At 42.0% G+C, this 20669-nt stretch overlaps 1 protein-coding gene across 1 annotated transcript in view; it reads right to left on the bottom strand.

Moving 5' to 3' along the window:
- The window catches only part of LOC124788494 (serine/threonine-protein kinase meng-po), a 137020-nt gene that overhangs the window by 115693 nt on the left and 658 nt on the right, over window positions 1-20669 (bottom strand). Inside the window, exon 2 of the mRNA XM_047255764.1 lies at window positions 17718-18012. Coding sequence (XP_047111720.1) covers window positions 17718-18012 — 295 coding nt within the window. The remainder of the gene's footprint in view (window positions 1-17717; window positions 18013-20669) is intronic.

Genomic DNA, 20669 nt, shown 5'->3' with positions numbered 1-20669 from the left:
ATCATTAGTGTATGTAATCAGAAGATAAAAAAAGCTATTTAAGGAAACGTCACGAAAATTTAATGTTAGCTTTCAGGAAAATGCTGCATCTGGTGAGTGTTATTTTCAGTCTGGCTTGCGCACATCTCTTGTGTAATCAAAGTAATCGCAATACGAATTACGCAACCAGACTTCAGCAGTTATGCTTTACAAAAGGAACCACACACGCGATAATCAACAGCGAGTCGACCAAAGTTTTTGTACCCGAGATTGTTCGTGGATGCAACCAAGCCATTCTCCTTTTTCGATGTCAATTTTATGGGACAGACAATGTTTTTCCACTGATGCCACATATCGTCAGCGTATTAACAACAAGGTCTTTATCATCGCGAGTAGCACCTGTGCCATGCTTTCAAGGTTTAGACACTTCACGTGAGCGCGATGGAGCGAAAATAACACCAGACACTAATTTTAAAAAAAATATTTACATTCGTGACAGTAGGCAGACTACCTATCTGGGTTACATGAAACATGCGTCTGTTCGCTTACTTAAGGAATATGACGTCTGTGTTTCAGTGGTTGCCTTTGATCTTCTTTCTGTATACAATCAGAATTACTCACACGCTTTGACGCATTAGTTATGTAAACAGGAACATATTTCACACGTTTCATGAAAACAATCTATTTCTCTAAAAGTTTTAAAATACAAATAATCTAGGACCGCGTGTCTTGGTCAGCAGTGTTTATCGTCGCTACGTAGCGGGTTGCCCCTCGACAATCCCTCAAGCCGTTATCTTGAACGAATATGGAATCGTACCTTAGATTAGTTACATTATTAATGTTGTACCTAACTCTTGTCATCTGAAATTTTGCATTACTCTTTTCACAGAGTTTTAATAATGTCATGATAATAGTACCAAGATCGAAACCGGTCACCTGATTAATAAATTTCAAATTTTAACAGCTTACAAGCAATGCTAGACTGTGTTTAAAAGCTTTTCTTCTAATTCTTTGATCGCCGTTTCCCAGGAACAGTGTTCCAACTGGTGCTTAATCTATTTAACGTCTTCACATCACAAGAGTATTGACGTCATAAGTGAATTTAAACTACAATACTGCAATTAATAACTGCAAATTTTCTCTTGTCACTGACTACGTTTCTATGGTTTCGGATCAGGATTTCCATGACAGCTAATTTCTGGTCGAACAATCCAGGAAAAGACTGAAGAATTCGTCGGGTTTGTTTCCCGGAGCTCGGTCTATTCATAGACTTCAGGCGCAATATCATTGTTTCGAAATTGCAGTAAACTCCTGGAAACCATCAAAAGTTATTTTATTTGTGACACGATCGGAAGAGATTGTGAAAATATGGAAATTTTTTTATTCAGAAGTCTTTATCGCTTAAATATCAGGTAATACCGAGTTTCTGTAGTTGCTATTATATTTATACAGATTAATTGCAACTGCAGTACATCCAGAGTTTAAGCTCTGGAATCCTAAGTACTAATAACACAAATTACACAAACAAAATGTGAGTCTTAGCTCCATAAGTGTCGGAGTTCTATAAAAAGATCAATAATAAATATACTTTCGTCGGCCTTTCAGTTCAGTATATCGCTGCCGAAACGAGTATTTTGACTGTTTGTCATAATCGTTTGCACTGTACTTAATAGTACTATGTTGATAATAACATAATTTGATAATGAGACTCGTCATAAATAATCAGCTGCAGATTGAGAAGAACAATAACGTCCAGACTGGCAACGCTAGAGAAATAAATAACTTTACTTGCCCATGACTAAAGCTGTCAGCTGTGAGTGGTTCCGCAAAGAGTTCAACATATTTATCGACTAATATAAAATATCTGAGTGGTACAGAAGCAAATTTTAAACCTAATTTGAAATTATTTCTTCTAGAAAAGTAATTCATACAGGAATATTTAATTAAACACTTGTAGCATGTGTAGTGTAGCCATGTATGGAAGTGAAACATGGATGATAACTAGTTTGGACAAGAAGAGAATAGAAGCTTTCAAAATGTGGTGCTACAGAAGAATGCTGAAGATTAGATGGGTAGATCACATAACTAATGAGGAGGTATTGAATAGAATTGGGGAGAATTGGAGTTTGTGGCACAACTTGACAAAAAGAAGGGACCGGTTAGTAGGACATGTTCTGAGGCATCAAGGGATAACAAATTTAGCATTGGAGGGCAACGTGGAGGGTAAAAATCGTAGAGGGAGACCAAGAGATGAATACACTAAGCAGATTCAGAAGGATATGGGTTGCAGTAAGTACTGGGAGATGAAGAAGCTTGCACAGGATAGGGTAGCATGGAGAGCTGCATCAAACCAGTCTCAGGACTGAAGACCACAACAAAAACAGCAAGTGTAGTATACAAGAAATATAAATATACAGTGTATTTAAATACTAGTTCCAATGTAAGATACACAGTTTGTAAATGGCCAGCCGGCCGGTGTGGCCGTGCGGTTCTAGAAGCTTCAGTTTGGAACCGCGTGACAGCTACATTCGCAGGTTCGAATCCTGCCTCGGGCATGGACGTGTGTGATGTCCTTAGGTTAGTTCGGTTTAAGTAGTTCTAAGTTCTGGGAGACTGATGACCACAGATGTTAAGTCCCATAGTGCTCAGAGCCATTTGAACCGTTTTTTAAATGGCCAGCATATAGCCGTAAATACAACCAAATAATATAAACTAACTCGTTCCACATCATCTAGACAGCATACAGCTAATATTTTACTGTCAAAATTATTTACGTTTTTACTGCAGTGTTATTAATTTTAATAACATGGCACATATCTGTGATTTTTGGCCCGACCTATGTACTAACGATTTCCTGTCTAGTGGATTGTACCAGTGATCAGTGTTATGGAAGAGTAGTGAGCTTATAATAACAACTGCCTGAATTACTACCAGTATCGTTCAATAAACAATGCTCCAATTTCTTTTACAGTTTAGTACACTGATAAGCCAGAACGTTATGACCACCGCCCACCGCGACATTGGATGCCGCCTGTTGGTGTTGCAGGCACGTGACGCGGTATCAAAACTATGTAAGCTGGGCAGACACGGACGGGGCATCACCCTAGCGAAGATATGGGTCGCAAATGGGGAAATACATTGAGATAAGCGACGTTGACAAAGGGCAGATTATTATTACACAAGGTCTGTGAACAAGTATCTCGAAAACGGCGAAGCTGATCGAATGCTCATGTGGTTCTGTCGTGAGCATCTATGGGAAGAGCTAGAAGGACAGTGAGACTACCATTAGGCGCTAAATGGATGGACGTCCACGACTCTTCACAGAACTTCGGGTTCGGAGGGTTGTCTGCTGTGTAAAGTAGGACAGATTGTGATCTGCAGCATCTCTGCCGAAAGAGCACAATACTGGTGCACGCATAAGTGTTTGGGAGCACACCGTTCATCGTACATTGTTGAACATGGAGCTCCGCAGCAGGCCGCCCCTACGTGTTCACATGTTGACCCAACGACATCGTCGATTACGTTTGCAGTGGGCACAGGGCAATCGGGAATCGACCGTCGATCAATGGAAGCGTGTCGGCTCTTAGGGTGAGTCACATTTTTGCTACACTAGATCGCCAGTCGTCTCCACAAAGAGCGTCATCGACGTGAACGGTGGCTCGAAACGTGTAGCACGCCACGGACGCAGGGTGATGGGAGCAGTATTATGTTATGGAAGACATTCTTCTGCGCTTGCATTGGACATGTGTACAGCTGCGAACCACCTCCGTCCGTTCATGCTTGTTATTTTCCGCGATGGCGATGTCATCTTTCAGCAGTATAACTGTCCATGTCTCTGAGCAAGAATTGTGCTACAGTGGTTTGAGGATCATTATAGTGAACTCACATTGATGTCTCGGCGACCGAATTCGCCTGATGAAAATCCTGCGGGACCCACTTGGATCGCTATCGGGCGCCATCAGCGCATACGGGAATCAGCACTCCGTTATTTACGGGAATTACAGGACCTGTGTGTACACATCTAATGTCTCATACCTCCACAAACCTACCAACAAACTGTCGGATCCCTGATACGCAGAATCTATGATGGTTTTCGTCCCAAGCACGGACAGACAAGCTATTAAGCAGGTGGTCATAATGTTTTGGCTCATCAGTCTACATTTAGGAAAACGTCTATGTAGGTACTTTAAATTTGTTGTTTACTCTGGACGTGTACTTAGTCCGGCAGATGGCAGAACCATAGGGACCCTTAAAAAATTACGCTAGACACTTGTTATAATCAACGTGCCGTAATTGAATTCTTGGTTGCGGAGACAGAAGACCTATAAACGTTTGAATGTAGTGTATGGTTTTGATGTAGGTGACAGGAGTACGGTTGGGCAATGGCTAAAGGGTCTTAAAGCGTGAGGAAGTGCAGAAACTGAGCTCCATGATTAGTAGTCACCTTCGGGTCGTCGTGTCACAGCCGCTCCTCCCAACAAGCTGAATCGTGAGGATGCCGTTATTCGCGCTCACAGTCGCGTTTCAACTCGACAAATGACCTTACACCTATAGGTGAGGATTGTAAGTACGTGTGTGCAATGACTGAGGCCCTTGAATTTTCAAAGGTGTGCTCAAGATGGGTTACACGAATGCTCAGAACAGACCGCAAGATTTAAAGAAAATCCACTTCATCTGAACTGTTGGGGCTGTTTGAAGTCAACGGACAGGCCATTCTGACAAGGATTGTTACAGGTGACGAGACCTGAGTGCATCACTATGACTCGGAAACAAAAAGGCAGTCACTGGAGTGGCATCACCCGCAATCACCGGAAATGAAGAAATTCTAGGCAGCTGCTGCTGCTGCTGGGTAAGCGATAATGGCACTGTCTTGAGACACTGAAAGTGTCATTCTCGTGGATGTGTTGCCAAAAGGGTCAAGCGGTAATTCAGGGGCATATGCGAAACCACTGAACAAAATCAGAAACCGTTCCTGGCGTAAAAGAAAATAATAAAAAAAATCAAAAAATTAAAAGAAAACTTGCTCTAACATGACAAAGCACACCAGGACAGAAATCTCACAATCCGTCGCAATCCGTAAAGAGATCGCCAAGTTTTATTGCACATCATTGCTGCCTTATCCACCCTACACGCAAGACCTGGCGCCCTCGAATTTCCAGCAGTTGGGACCACTTAAGGATTCATTACGTGGCACACGCTTTGAAAATGATGAGTTCGTAATTTACGCAGTGAAAACATGGCTACGAGCATAGGTCAACGGCTTTTACCAACCGAGAATACATACTGTTACACAATGCAGCTGTTACATCATAGGCTGTGGCAGACACTACGTAGAAAAGCAGGACATGTAAAAGAAATGTTAACTGGTATTGACACCAAATTCTAACTCCTAAGAATGAATGTATTCTGAGAAAAAAATTGTGGAGCATTGATTGTAGAACGACCCTCGTATGTTACCTTGTGAACTCTGTAACAGGACCGCTAGCTTAAACCTGTCAACATCATCAGCTAAAAATATAAATCTCAATAGTTGTTCCCTGGCTTATCTTATTTCTATGTGATTATTAGCTGTAACCACAATTTCTATAGCTCAAGAAATCGTTACTGTTTGGACCCAAAATAACTGAGTCATTGCCAATCAGCAGTGCAGCATTTTTGCAGGAAGTGGAGCACGGAATGAGCTTTTAGGCTTATTAGAGGACCAAATGAGACGCGTGATTAAGAACACTCATTAACGACCGCATAGAAGATAATCGTAGCGGAAATTCAAGCGAGCTACTGCATTTAATTGCAGGAAAGGAATTCCCTTGGAAGTTAGATACAAAAGAATTGACGACGGACACGAATGGATTTCTTTATTGTACCTTCTCACAGAAACATCCACGACACTAAAATATATTAAAGGAATTTTATTAGAATGTAGATAAGGGAGATGAAGCACAGCGCGTTTAAATTTGATCACCCACTTCTTCTTGGTTGAAACTGAAAGGACGCGGTCTTTAGAAGTCATAACCAACTTTTTATGTATTTCTGGCGTCAATAAACCATTCAGAACGAAGTGTGTCAAGATGCACAGTGCTACAGTTTATCCAGTTCGGCAACCGTAAAACAAATAAATTAAAAGCCCACAAAAAATAAATGATTTTGCAAATTAAGTGGGCGCTTCGTTTGAGTAACTGAGCAGCAAGTACAAACATGGCCCAAACTATTGGACTTATATCACTGATTATCCTATCTATTCTGTCCCTGCTAACTCCTTTTACACCATGGCTTCAGCAGTGGTGGATCACCCTGAGGTGATGTTTGTGTTCATATTGTCCACGCAATCGCAACACAGTACGATGATGAACACAGAGACAGTTGGATAAATGAGTTTTCAACACGTGACAAAGATTCAGAACATTGTTTAGGTTCTATTAGAAACCAGTGTAATCGACTATTCAGTATCGGGGAGAAAAGGATCTTACTTTTGGGCGAAGGTGTTTGAGCACTGCTTATTGTTAATAAATGACGTTATTTATGGCCACAGTTAGTGGAACCGTAGGTTCGGATTAATGTTTGTGTGTATGGTACATTTTACAGTAGAGTTATTATTTTTAGGAGAGTTTTTCAGAAAATATACTGAATCATTTTTCTTGATTGGAGATTCTCAGCGTCACGTTCAATTCCGGCAAAGCAGTAATGAACGAATCACATCAGCACGTAAATTACATAGAAGCGTAAGACGAGTCAATAACAACCATAACAGGAATAGATGAAAAGTAAAGTTGTACGTAAATGAATACGAAAATGATCTGAATGTGAAACACACTTAGTGGTTATTTAGATCTGACCAGCTGAAAACAAATTCACCCACGCCACGCGAAGATTAAAAAGCTGAATGCAAATTCTGGATGAAAGTTCACAAAATAAAGGAGGCGTTTGTTGTATTTATGAATCACTTCACGTTAGCCGTCTAGTTTCAGCGAGACTGGGAAAGAAAAAACCCTACAGACAATTTTTGCGAAGAGTACTTCGATTTGTGAAATTTCCCTTACATTTAAGAAAAAAATCCATGAAATTTTGTTCGAGGTATTGTGTTCGCGCTTTTTCAATTCATTTCCCGAGAGAAGTATCTGAGCATGGCGTATGTACGTACAGCTGTAGATTTGCGCGAAAACAGTAACGTTGATTACTTGTGCGACCTGCACTGAAGTGTATCTCAGTGCATTCCACCGTATTTTTTTCTTCGTGCTGTTCGTTGGCAAGCCAGTTTGGCAAGGCGGATTATAGACTTTACTGCCAGGTTCCAGGAAACTAGGAGTGGACCAAAGGGCTTCCCACTGGTGAATAAATGTCAGAAGATATCTAGTTCCGATATTCACTTCCTAAATAAGGGTGTATCATGGAAAAAAAAGTAGATTTTCACCTGAAACGTTACTTGAACTAACGATAATCTCATCCCGTCAGACAGAAATATGAAATACAAGGGCGTGATGAAAAGTGATGCTTCGGGTTAATTTGCGTGAAAACTCTAAAAGATTAGTAAATAAAATAAACTTTGTTAACATTCTACGTCTTTATACTGCTTACTACGTATTTATTTTCCAACGTAGTCACCCTGGCGATGAACCCATTTCTCCCAATGAGAGACCAGTTTGTTGATGTCGCCACTGTAGAATGTTTTACTTTGTTGACGCAGCCACAACCTCGTCTCTGCTTGCACCGCTTCATCACTATCGAAATGAAGTCCTCGAAGGTGCTCTTCAGGTTTTGGAAGCAGATGAAAGTCGGATTGAGCCAATCCGGGACCGTTTGGCGCATGATCGACGACAGTGAATCCATGGCATCGGATTGTTGGAGATGTCGCAGCGCTCGTGTGTTGTCTAGCATTGTCATGCTAAAGAAGAGAGTGCTCCATGTGCGGCCGAAGCCTTCGCATTCGAAACTCCATTATTGCACGCCGTTTCACACTCATCGGCGTAGTTAGGTTGCACACTGCCATGGTACACGCTACAATTCAAAGACCTCTAATGGCAGAAAACTGCAAATATGTAGACATGAAAAATAAAGATATAGAATATTAATAACGTTTGTTTTATTACACTACTGGCCATTAAAATTGCTACACCACGAAGATGACGTGCTACAGACGCGAAAGTTAACCAACAGGAAGAAGATGCTGTGATATGCAAATGATTAGCTTTTCAGAGCATTCACACAAGGTTGGCGCCGGTGGCAACACCTACAACGTGCTGACATGAGGAAAGTTTCCAACCGATTTCTCATACACAAACAGCAGATGACCGGCGTTGCCTGGTGAAACGTTGTTGTGATGCCTCGTGTAAGGAGGAGAAGTGCGTGCCATCACGTTTCCGACTTTGATAAAGGTCGGATTGTAGCCTATCGCGATTGCGATTTATCCTATCGCGACATTGCTGCTCACGTTGGTCGAGATCCAATGACTGTTAGCAGGATAAGGAATCGGTGGGTTCAGGAGGGCAATATGGAACGTCGTGCTCAATTCCAACGGCCTCGTATCACTAGCAGTCGAGATGACAGGCATCTTATCCGCATGGCTGTAACGGATCGTGCAGTCACGTCTTGATCCCTGAGTCAACAGATGGGGACGTTTGCAAGACAACAACCATCTGCACGAGCAGTTCGACGACGTTCGCAGCAGCATGGACTATCAGCTCGGAGACCGTGGTTGTGGTTACCCTTGACGCTGCATCACAGGCAGGAGCGCCTGCGATGGTGTACTCAAAGACGGACCTGGGTGCTTGAATGGCAAAACGTAATTTTTTTCGGATAAATCCAGGTTTGTTTACACCATCATGATGGTCGCATCCGTGTTTGGCGACATCGCGGCGAACGCACATTGGAAGCGTGTATTCGTCGTCGCCATACCGGCGTATCACCGGGCGTGATAGTATGGGGTGCCATTGATTACATGTGTCGGTCACCTCTTGTTCGCATTAACGGCACTTTGAACAGTGGACGTTACATTTCAAATATGTTACGATTCGTGGCTCTACCTTTCATTCGATCCCTGCGAAACCCTACATTTCAGCAGGATAACGCACGACCGCATGTTGCAGGTCCTGTACGGGTCTTTCTGGACACAGTAAATGTTCGACTTCTACCCTGGCCAGCACATTCTCCAGACCTCTCACCAATTGGAAACGTCTGGTCTATGGTGGCTGAGCAACTGGCTCGTTACAATACGCCAGTTACTACTCTTGATGAACTGTGGTATCGCGTTGAAGCTGCATGGGCATCTGTACCTGCACACGCCATCGAAGCTCTGTTTCACTCAATGCCCTGGCATATCAAGGCCGTTATTATGGCCGGAGGTGGTTGTCCTGGGTACTGATTTCTCAGGATCTATGCACCCAAATTGTGTGAAAATGTAATCACATGTCAGTTCTAGTATAATATATTTGTCCAATGAATACCCGTTTATCATCTCCATTTCTTCTTGGTGTAGAAATTTTAATGTCCAGTAGTGTACTTTCGCCAGTATTGCGGTAGAAATTTTTGTTTCTGTCATATTGCAAGAACGAGCGTGGAGAAACTATAAATTATTTTAGAAAAGTATTTTAACCTTCCATAATAATAGAACAGCAAGCGGGTCATCAATAGGCGAATACCAAAGAGTCCGCAGGAAAGGAAGATATAGAGTGCAACAGATTTTCTCTCTTAGGAGCATCCTCAGAGTAAAAGCAATAAGAGGTACAAGTACTGTTGTGTTCGTTCACTTTACACAAGCAGATGATTCGATCGATCGGCAGACACTTTTCAGTATTTTAGAAGTACGCGGGATAAATGAAAAAACTATTGCAATTATAAAGCAATGGTTAATGGAAACTATCTCCAAATCAAAATTTTAGGGAGAAGTGTGACAGCTCATTAAGATAAAGACAGAAACTGGACAGGGAGAGGAACTGTCAACAATTTTGTTATTACGTCGTCCTGTAAAAAATAATGAGAACATGCAAGGAAGCTACGAAAGGAGTAGAAGGAATTTGTTTAGGTCCAAAGAAGCAGGGTCTGAAGGTGTAGTGCCTGACTTTCGATAATGATCTGGCACTGTTAGCTAACTATGAACCAGAAGCTCTAATAATGCTGGAAAAACTATACGAGATGCCAGTAAGAGAGGACTCATTGTCTTCGAAGAAGAAACGGAATACGTGGAATACGAACGTCGGCGTGCAGTAATCGAGTTTCGAATTCGAAGGCTTCGGCCGCACATGGGGCACTCTCTTCTTCAGCATGACATGCCAGATTACACACAAGCGCTGCGACATCTCCAACAATCCGATGCCATGGATTCACTGTCGTCGATCATCCATCAAAAGGTCCCGACCTGGCTCAATCCGATTTTCGTCTGCTTCCAAAACTTGAAGAACACCTTCGTGCAGCCACGTCTTGATCCCTGAGTCAACAGATGGGGACGTTTGCAAGACAACAACCATCTGCACGAGCAGTTCGACGACGTTCGCAGCAGCATTGACTATCAGCTCGGAGACCGTGGTTGTGGTTTCCCTTGACGCTGCATCACAGGCAGGAGCGCCTGCGATGGTGTACTCAGAGACGGACCTGGGTGCACGAATGGCAAAACGTCATTTTTTTTCGGATGAATCCAGGTTTGTTTACAGCATCATGATGGTCGCATCCGTGTTTGGCGACATCGCGGTGAACGCACATTGGAAGCGTGTATTCGTCATCGCCATACGGGCGTATCACCCGGCGTGATAGTATGGGGTGCCATTGATTCGTGTATTCGTCATCGCCATACGGCAAAACGTCCCTTGACAGTGGTGAAGCGGTGCAAGCAGAGGTGAGGTTGTGGCTCCGTCAACAAAGTAAAAAAAAAATTATCAAACACATACAATTAAACATTTTATGAAAGCTGAGCGGTTAAACAGCACTGTACCAACAAAAGCTGGCATCGTACCATAACTACAAAAAACAGGTGTTATGTATTTGGACTGTCTGCTAAAACAGTGAAAAAGGGGGAAACACACACACTTTTCTCTGGATTTTAATGAAACTGGAATACATAGAAAAATGTGGATCATATTCGTACATAATAACCTGGAGTGAGCTGTTTTGACTGCAGAATCTTTTTAGAGTAGCACTTACGTAGGTTTTCGTAGCGCTGATTTGTACTATGAAGTTGCATAGTGGACAGTCTCAACGTTCGCTTCCATTGCAAAGAGATTTGACAATGGTACAGTAACACTAGAGGCTGTAAGTCATTCAACGAATGTCTCTTTTCGTGGCGTAATTTTCCCGTTGATTTCTCGTCATGTTGATAAGGTAATAACTCCAATGAAGTCCGATAGCAGCATAAAACGAACTCAATATTTAAATGAGGGTAAATTATAAACAGATACACATTAAAACGGCACTTTGCAATGAACTGTCTTTTATGTCAATTGTCGCCCCACGCCACAAACATCAAACAATAACTCTACTATCGCCGCCTAGGTAGTCTGAGGTAATTTGACCTTAGTTAGAGGCGAGAGGTCTGTTTCCCACAGGTAAATCGATTATCGCGATTGAAATCGATTCGCAGGAACCTCCAATTAGTCCCTCGGTATCCAGATTAGACCGCGAAATGATCCTACGCTGGGAGATAACAGGATATCGTGTACCACGTTTCTCCAAATTGTTGGGACAATGGATGCATATAGCCAAACGCAAGTGCGAATTTACTACTTTGTGAAGAGAGGCTACGTACATGTAGCTCATTTATGGGCATTACTGACATTTTATATCCTATAACGACAATGTGAACAAAAGGTTTCATTCGTAGATTGCAAATCATAATCATCTTGATTTCTAGAGGAAAAGCAATAATCACTCGTAACTTTGCCCTGAAACACTTGTCCATTCTCTGGAACGTGACTACTGAGTCGCTTCTTTTTATGGCACGTTCTCTCTCCTTGATACTGATACTACTGGTAATACAGATACTTTTATCAATACTGATATTAAGTTAAGTGATCTACGATGTCATAACAAATGCATTTACATAAATCTGCATAAGATTTTCCCAGTCCTTGGTGGCTATTCGATACCTGACAGATTCAGAATTTCCTAAAATTTTGCGGTAGAAAATTTAGGAACCAATTGCAACCGGATTTGAGATAAGCTATACGAAACTACTATTAACAATGAATGAAGTAGACGCGGCTTAAAAGTTCATAAAACGGAGCTATTCATCAGTGAAATTCAGTCACTGGACAGCCACAAGTACATGCCATTACATTGGCTTCCATACAAAGTGAAAAACTGCAATATGGAGACAAGTTCATAGAGTTATAGACAAATCGCCACTGACGATATTGTGCCGGTACCTGCAGTGTGACAGGTGGTACACCATACAACAGACGTCATATTGAAGAGAGGGTGAGGGTAGCTGATACATTGCTAGAGCAAATGTACCTATTGACATAGTGAATCGTACTCAACACAGATTTGTATATAAATCTACTTGTTTTAATTTAGGGCCATAATGTTGTAGGCTCTGTGCTGTTTCTTATCTATATAAACGATTTAGGAGACAATCTGAGCAGCCGTCCAAGGTTGTTTGCAGACGATGCTGTCTTTTACCGACTAATGAAGTCATCAGAAGATCAAAACAAATTGCAAAACGATTTAGAAAAGATATCTGAATGGTGCGAAAATTGGCAGTTGACCCTAAATAACGAAATGTGTGAGGTCATCCACATGAGTGCTAAAAGGATTCCATTAAACTTCGGTTACACGATAAATCAGTCAAATCTAAAGGCCGTAAGTTCAACTAAATACATAGGAATTACAATTACGAAGAACGTAAATTGGAAAGAACACACAGAAAGTGTTCAGGGGAAGGCTAACCAAAGTCTGCGTTTTATTGGCAGGACACTTAGAAAATGTAACAGATCTACTAAGGAGACTGCCTACACTATGCTTGTCCCTCCTCTTTTGAGAATACTGCTGCGCGGTGTGGGATCCGTACCAAAAAGGACTGACGGAGTACACCGAAAAAGTTCAAAGAAGGGCAGCACGTTTTGTGTTATCGATGATGTAGGGGAGAGAGTATCACTGACATGATACAGGATTTGGCGCGGACATCATTAAAAGAAAGGCGTTTTTCGTTGCGGCGGAATCTTCTCACGAAATTTCAATCACCAACTTCCTCCTCCGAATGCAAAAACATTTTGTTGACGCCACCTACATAGGGAGAAAAATCATCACAATAAAATAAGGAAAATCAGAGCTCGAAAGGAAAGCTATAGGTTTTCGTCTTTTCCGCGCGCCATACGAGAATGAATTACTGTGAAGGTGGTTCGATGAATCCTCTGCCAAGCACTTACGTGTGATTTGCAGAGTATCAATGTAGATAGTTGTATATCTTTCATATTCTTTATAGTGAAAGATTTGTTACCCGGAATCACTAAATTAGGATAAAGGATTCAAGCAATCTAAGATGTTTCCTACAGGAAAATACAAGGGTTGTGCTAAATATCTTAAATCTATAATACAGTGACTTGGTAATACTTCAGTACCCGACTAAAGGGACTAACTGACGGGAAATCAAAATGTTCGTTGGCTATAAAGGAAGACAAAACTGCAGGTGAAATTCCAGTAAATTACAAGTGATTATTTCCCAAATGACACTAACTACTGTTGTTCAATTAGATGAAAATTTACACGGGTCTGAGCAGCGGTCAAACATATGATAAACTATATTATTCTTGCCTAGTAAGTCCAGGTCTTTTCTACTGTTCATCGTTGATTCATCATCGATAGTCCTACGTTTGGCTAAACCATTGTTTAGTATTGTCGGAAACTCTCCAATTCTATTCTGACAAAGTACTAACAGGTCTCTTCCCACGACTAGCATGCATGAGCATAACAATCTTTCTGAGTGCATATAAATGTTTGTTGACTCTTAAAACGTATTTGTTAACCCTCTACTATTTTGTGGATGTAAGAAACTTTGAGAAGTAATGCACTGGCTAAACAATTGCACTCGTATGCCACGTGAGCGAGGTCTAAGTATTCGACGGGATAGCGGCTTATAAAGGAAATCGGTGGTTTCGGTTTGAAAAGAAACCTCGTGGTATTTTTATAATCGATTTAGAAAAGGCACAGAAAAACTAAGTCGGGATGATCGGTGGTGGATTACGACTTCGCTTCTGCAATGCAAATTTATTTCCTTAACCGCGATGTTTTCACAGATACGTCAACGATAGTAGAGTCCCGTTTACTACAAGGCTACGCTGATGCAGTACTTCAGTGACGGGATTGACATTTGTAGCCATACGCCTTTTCTTCCGATATTAATTCTAAAATAGCTCAAACCTGATGTGCGATTAAACAACGGATTTTCGCACTGTAATCCAAGTCTGAATATAAATGTTTAAGCAGGTATATTTTGTGTGTTTCATTTTTACATTTTTTGAGGGGAATCAACCAAGTGCGACGAACACTACAGCAATAACAAGTCGTTCAGAAAGAATCGCTGGCACTACTCGTCATATTAACCTTCCGGCATACTTAGTGAGCTGTGTGAACGCATCAAGTGCGTTTCACTTTTTGTATCATAGCATCTACACTCTGAAAACAAGTGCGACGTGTATGAAAGATGGCATTTACCATCGACTGTGTTTTGGTCAATAAATTTGAAACGTCACTGTCGATGCTTTAATAAAAAAAGTGAAACGCTCCCGTGGCCTATAAAAAGCTGATAAGCACCTAGAGAGCCTGCAGGTGTTCCTAACCTCACCATTGCATGGGCAATAATATGATATAGTTGTGAAAGTTACAGATAAAAAGGTTCCAAACACTTTGTTGAAATTACTTGTACTTCTGCGGGTTTAGGGGACCTTATGATCTCATCCTTTGGGAACCTTTTGACTACAACGTTGCTGTTAACACAGTCTCTTAGGCGTTGCGAGGATTAAAGTTTCATATATTGTCAAATAGCCGATTATTAATGGGATAGCAATATTTTAACTAGGTCACATGACAAACAATATAATGACGCATTACGCACAGAGCGATAAAAAGTAAAGTGATACAGAGAACACACAGCCGAAATGCCTTGCTACTGTCAAGCAAAGTAAATATCTTTCCCCAAACGAAATTTCTATTAAATTCAATCGTTTGTCAGTATCTACAGAACTGTGGAGACAGCAGCGTTGTAAACCAAAGTTCAGTCTAAGATGTAAGTTACTTTAAATACTAACTACAGCGCAATGGTTATTAATAATGTCCCACATATAAAAAAAAATCATAAAATTCACTATTTGAGACTTACATAACTGGAAATGCTTGAGAAAATTTCGAGAACAGTATGGAATAAGCGTAAAGAGAACTGCAAGAACTTTGGATAAAGATATTGATCGAAAGACGTCACATGGACTAATTCGCCTTTAAAGCCATAATAATACTAATAACGTACATTAATTAAGCAGAATGGTATATTTTATTGTAGCTGTATAAATATGTAGCTCTTTGTTAGTTTTTCACTTCTGGGAACAGGGCAGGAAGTAAGGGTAGAAATAGTCTCCTTAACGAGGCTCAAACAATCACACGAGGGTTTTTCAAAACGATTTTGCTCCAAAGTAAGATGAAAATTACTGAAAAAAACAACGAATTAAAATTAAAATGAATATACTGGGAGTACATGTGTTACTGTAAAATGCAACATAATCAGAGCCAGAACGATACCAAACAGAAGATAAAAAGTTCACGAGACGTTCCGCCGAATCTGGAAAAAGAAATATCAGCCTCGTGGTGTATTTTGATTTTGCAGCTTCTGAGGTGGATTTGTAAAATTCTACTAGTAGAAATTTTCGTATGGTTATGGTTATCGTCATGTCAACGCTTGGTTGGCAGAGGGTATAACGTCAGCCTCTTGAATTATTCGAGCACGACCTAGGTTAACAGGCGATAGGTTCTTATTAATCTACGGACTACACACAAGAAACCAAATTAAAAAATAAGTTTGAGTTAAAGACTTGGAGTCGAACGAATTTTAATTTGCTACACAATTATTTCCTGTCATACAGTTTAGTCTGTAACATTAGTTCATGATAACGCAAATTATCACAGAAATGTTTTCGTCTAAACGACGAACGGGTAATATTTTTATTATGAATCGTTGCTACGTTTGTTAATATGGCAAGCAACACACATGTTTTTTCGTACTTTACTACGTGAAGTACTAAATTCTCAGCTAAGGAACACTAAAACTGCAGAAAGGCTAACTCATAACTAAACAATATCTATTTAGAATTTTAGCGGTTACTTGGACCAAAACGGAGGGCTAATTTCAGGCTTATGACATTGTAGAAAGTGTTGCAGATTTGTGACGTGTTTCGCAGCACACGTACTTGTGACTTGCGTAGTACAATATTTACTCTGACAATAGAAATGAGATTTCTAAGTATTATTATGAATCGTTGCTACGTTTGTTAATATGACAAGCAATACACATGCTTTTTTCTACTTTACTACGTGAAATACTAAATTCTCAGCTAAGAGACACGAAAACTGGAGAAAGGCTAACTCATAACTAAACAATATCCATTTAGAATTTTTGCGGTTACTTGAACCAAAACGGAGGGCTAATTTCACGGTTATGACATTGTAGAAAGTGTTGCAGATTTGTGACATGTTTCGCGGCACACGTACTTCTGACTAGCTTAGTGCAATATTTACACTGACGATAGAAATGAGATTTCTGAGTATTATTATGAATCGTTGCTACGTTTGTTAATATGACAAGTAATACACATGCTTTTTTCTACTTTACTACGCGATATACTAAATTCTCAGCTAAGGAACACTAGAACTGCAGAAAGGCTAACTCATAACAATATCCATTTAGAATTTTTGCGGTTACTTGGGTCAAAACGGAGGGCTAATTTCGCGCTTATGACATTGTAGGAATTGCTGCAGATTTGTGACACGTTTCGCAGCGCACGTACTTCTGACTTGTGTAGTACAATATTTAGGCTGACAATAGAAATGAGATTTCTAAGTAGTATTCGAAGAGTTCATAAAAATAGCAGTCAAATGAAGAAGAATTGTTTAACATTGTCCTTAGTGATCGATGAAATTACATTAAAATTATTTTAAAAGCTCTAGATTGCATGTGCTTGGTGACCAGATTCGGTCTCTTGTAACACCGTTATCAGACGAATCTTTTTTACTCTGTAAACAAGAAAATGAAAAAAGGTGATATGATGATGGTCTTATAAGATAACAACACCAGTCATCAGTTCTAGAACTTACATGAGTTCTAGACTGTTTTATTAAAACAATTTTAACAAACGAAAAGGTGTACTGAAACCGGTCTAGAGGTAACAGCACATTTTATAGTGTTGGACGTCGGGAGATTGAGTAAGAGATTACCGACATCACGGCAAAGGATGCACAGAGGAAGATAGGCCAGAGTTGATCTCTCGTCGCCATCAGTTAGGACACAACACCGTTTAAATGTATAAGGATAACGCGCATTGAAGAACCCGGGAAATTGTAAGCCTTCCCTTCCCGAATAAGAGTCCACTGTCTTCACCACTGCCGCCAGCTGCCTCGGTGTGAAAGACCTGCAGGGCGTATTGTGCACTAGGCAGCATGTCGTACTACGCCTAAAGTAGCACAGAAAGTCAGATGGACCAGAAAAGACTCCGAGAAACGCGGTGAAGACGAGTGGCCGGCGAAGACGCAGCAGGGCTTGCGAGCGCACCAACCTTGCGGTGCTCCCGGAGAGCTGTCGTGCAGTGGTTGTCGGCGTCGCCGTCGCCGGCGTGGTGGAGCTGGCGTCTGCTGCTGCTGCTGCTACCGTCCCGCGTGCAGCGCTACGGCCGGTGCGTCGCGGCGCCCGCCGACCGCCTTTATATAGCGCGGCCCGCGACCAGAGCGCCGGCGCCGACCACGGAGGGGGACCCAGGCGGTCGACGCGGCTGGCCCGGACTCGCCGCCGCGCTATCAAGCCAGTACCCCAAATGTAATGGTACTGTGGACTGATAACTCTGGTTAGAAAATCTTCAAGGGTCCACAATAAAAAACATATTACTGACCATAAGTTCCGATCGCAGAGATCGTCATCACCTCCACAATCCAGCCAATTTAGAGGCGAAGGCATAAACATCGGCGCACTCTTTTGTTTTTGATTTAAAAGTACTCGAGACACCCTGATACACCCTGTAATGGTACTTGAATTACGTAACCATTACGGCACCTCACCTCAACCTCTCGATACCAGCAATATTCTACTGTGTTTCTGTAAAATAGTTAACATATTTCTGTGACAACATTCAGATTTGATTTCATTAATGTAAAGGTGCTTCGATACATCGATATGTATACAGGGTGTTACAAAAAAGTACGGCCAAACTTTCAGGAAACATTCCACACACACAAAGAAAGAAAATACACTCCTGGAAATTGAAATAAGAACACCGTGAATTCATTGTCCCAGGAAGGGGAAACTTTATTGACACATTCCTGGGGTCAGATACATCACATGATCACACTGACAGAACCACAGGCACATAGACACAGGCAACAGAGCATGCACAATGTCGGCACTAGTACAGTGTACATCCACCTTTCGCAGCAATGCAGGCTGCTATTCTCCCATGGAGACGATCGTAGAGATGCTGGATGTAGTCCTGTGGAACGGCTTGCCATGCCATTTCCACCTGGCGCCTCAGTTGGACCAGCGTTCGTGCTGGACGTGCAGACCGCGTGAGACGACGCTTCATCCAGTCCCAAACATGCTCAATGGGGGACAGATCCGGAGATCTTGCTGGCCAGGGTAGTTGACTTACACCTTCTAGAGCACGTTGGGTGGCACGGGATACATGCGGACGTGCATTGTCCTGTTGGAACAGCAAGTTCCCTTGCCGGTCTAGGAATGGTAGAACGATGGGTTCGATGACGGTTTGGATGTACCGTGTACCCATCGTTCTACCATTCCTAGACCGGCAAGGGAACTTGCTGTTCCAACAGGACAATGCACGTCCGCATGTATCCCGTGCCACCCAACGTGCTCTAGAAGGTGTAAGTCAACTACCCTGGCCAGCAAGATCTCCGGATCTGTCCCCCATTGAGCATGTTTGGGACTGGATGAAGCGTCGTCTCACGCGGTCTGCACGTCCAGCACGAACGCTGGTCCAACTGAGGCGCCAGGTGGAAATGGCATGGCAAGCCGTTCCACAGGACTACATCCAGCATCTCTACGATCGTCTCCATGGGAGAATAGCAGCCTGCATTGCTGCGAAAGGTGGATATACACTGTACTAGTGCCGACATTGTGCATGCTCTGTTGCCTGTGTCTATGTGCCTGTGGTTCTGTCAGCGTGATCATGTGATGTATCTGACCCCAGGAATGTGTCAATAAAGTTTCCCCTTCCTGGGACAATGAATTCACGGTGTTCTTATTTCAATTTCCAGGAGTGTATATCATCAAGTAATAAAATTTCCACGTTCACTCCTTGTGAGTCCGTTATTATTATTAAAACATTTAAATTACGTAAGGTCGGCAAAACTTTTTTAATTTCTAAAAACATTTTTTAAATTTATAAATTACTGGAAGACACGTGCTGTATACATCTATTGGTTGATATGGCTTAAATATATCTCTTTTTGTATTATATCTCTCTTTGCCGTGCGGTTCTAGGCGCTCCAGTCCGGAACCGAGCGACCGCTACGGTCGCAGGTTCGAATTCTATCTCGGGCATGGATGTGTGTGATGTCCTTAGGTTGGTTAGGTTTAATTAGTTCTAGGCGACTGATGACCTCAGAAGTTAAGTCGCATAGTGCTCAGAGCCATTTGAACCATTTTGTCTCCCTTTATTAAAACATAATAAGTATATTGTTCGTCATATTTACTAAATAGTTCATAGATGGCGCCAATCATCAGTCAGATGCATGGTTATCACAAAAAGTTACAAAACTGATGCGGAACAGACACTTGTTAATGAACGTAAGAACTGCCCACGACGCGAAGCTGCTGTAAACCGTGATTTCGATGCCTCCCTCGGTTGCTGTCTCATCTCTGCATGCAAGCATCTCCCACAGGCTCCGTTCCTAATATTTTTTCTGTGTCTTTGAGCGAGTGAGTGAAGCAGAGTTGTTTACTGATCTGTTGAATCCAGCCCAAAACGACGCTTTCCAGCAAGACGAACAAAATCGTACGCCGCCTTGACAAACTTTTCACGAGAACTTGAGATGTTCGATGAGGAGATGGTAGTTAGCAGAGTGCCATCCCTTGGCCATCTCGAGCGCCTGATGTCTCTCCCAGTGATGACCGCCCCCGTTAGCTGAGTGCTCAGCGCGGCGGAATGCCTCGCCAAGGGGCTCGGGTTCGATTCCCGGCTGGGGCAGGAGATTTTCTCCGCTCAGGGACTGGCTGTTGTGTTGTCCTCATTATCATTTCATCCCCATCTCCAACGCGCAAGTCGCCCAATATGGCGTAGGAAGCAATAAGTACTTGTCCTCGGCGGCCGAACTTCCCCGAATGTGGGAGTCCCGTTCCACAATGCCGTACGCTCATTTCCATTTCTCACTGTGATGTTAACCTGTGGATCAAATTGAAGGGTCAGGTGTACTCAAATAGCCCTCACACGCTCTGGAAGAACTACAGTAGGACACTGAAAACGGTGTTGCTGCTATTCCTTAGGTGGAGCTCCTACGCG

This window comes from Schistocerca piceifrons, chromosome 3, assembly GCF_021461385.2.
Source record: "Schistocerca piceifrons isolate TAMUIC-IGC-003096 chromosome 3, iqSchPice1.1, whole genome shotgun sequence".
Classification (NCBI taxonomy): domain Eukaryota; kingdom Metazoa; phylum Arthropoda; class Insecta; order Orthoptera; family Acrididae; genus Schistocerca; species Schistocerca piceifrons.
Note: the sequence above shows the minus strand (reverse complement) of the source record. Positions and strands in the feature narration are given on the sequence as shown.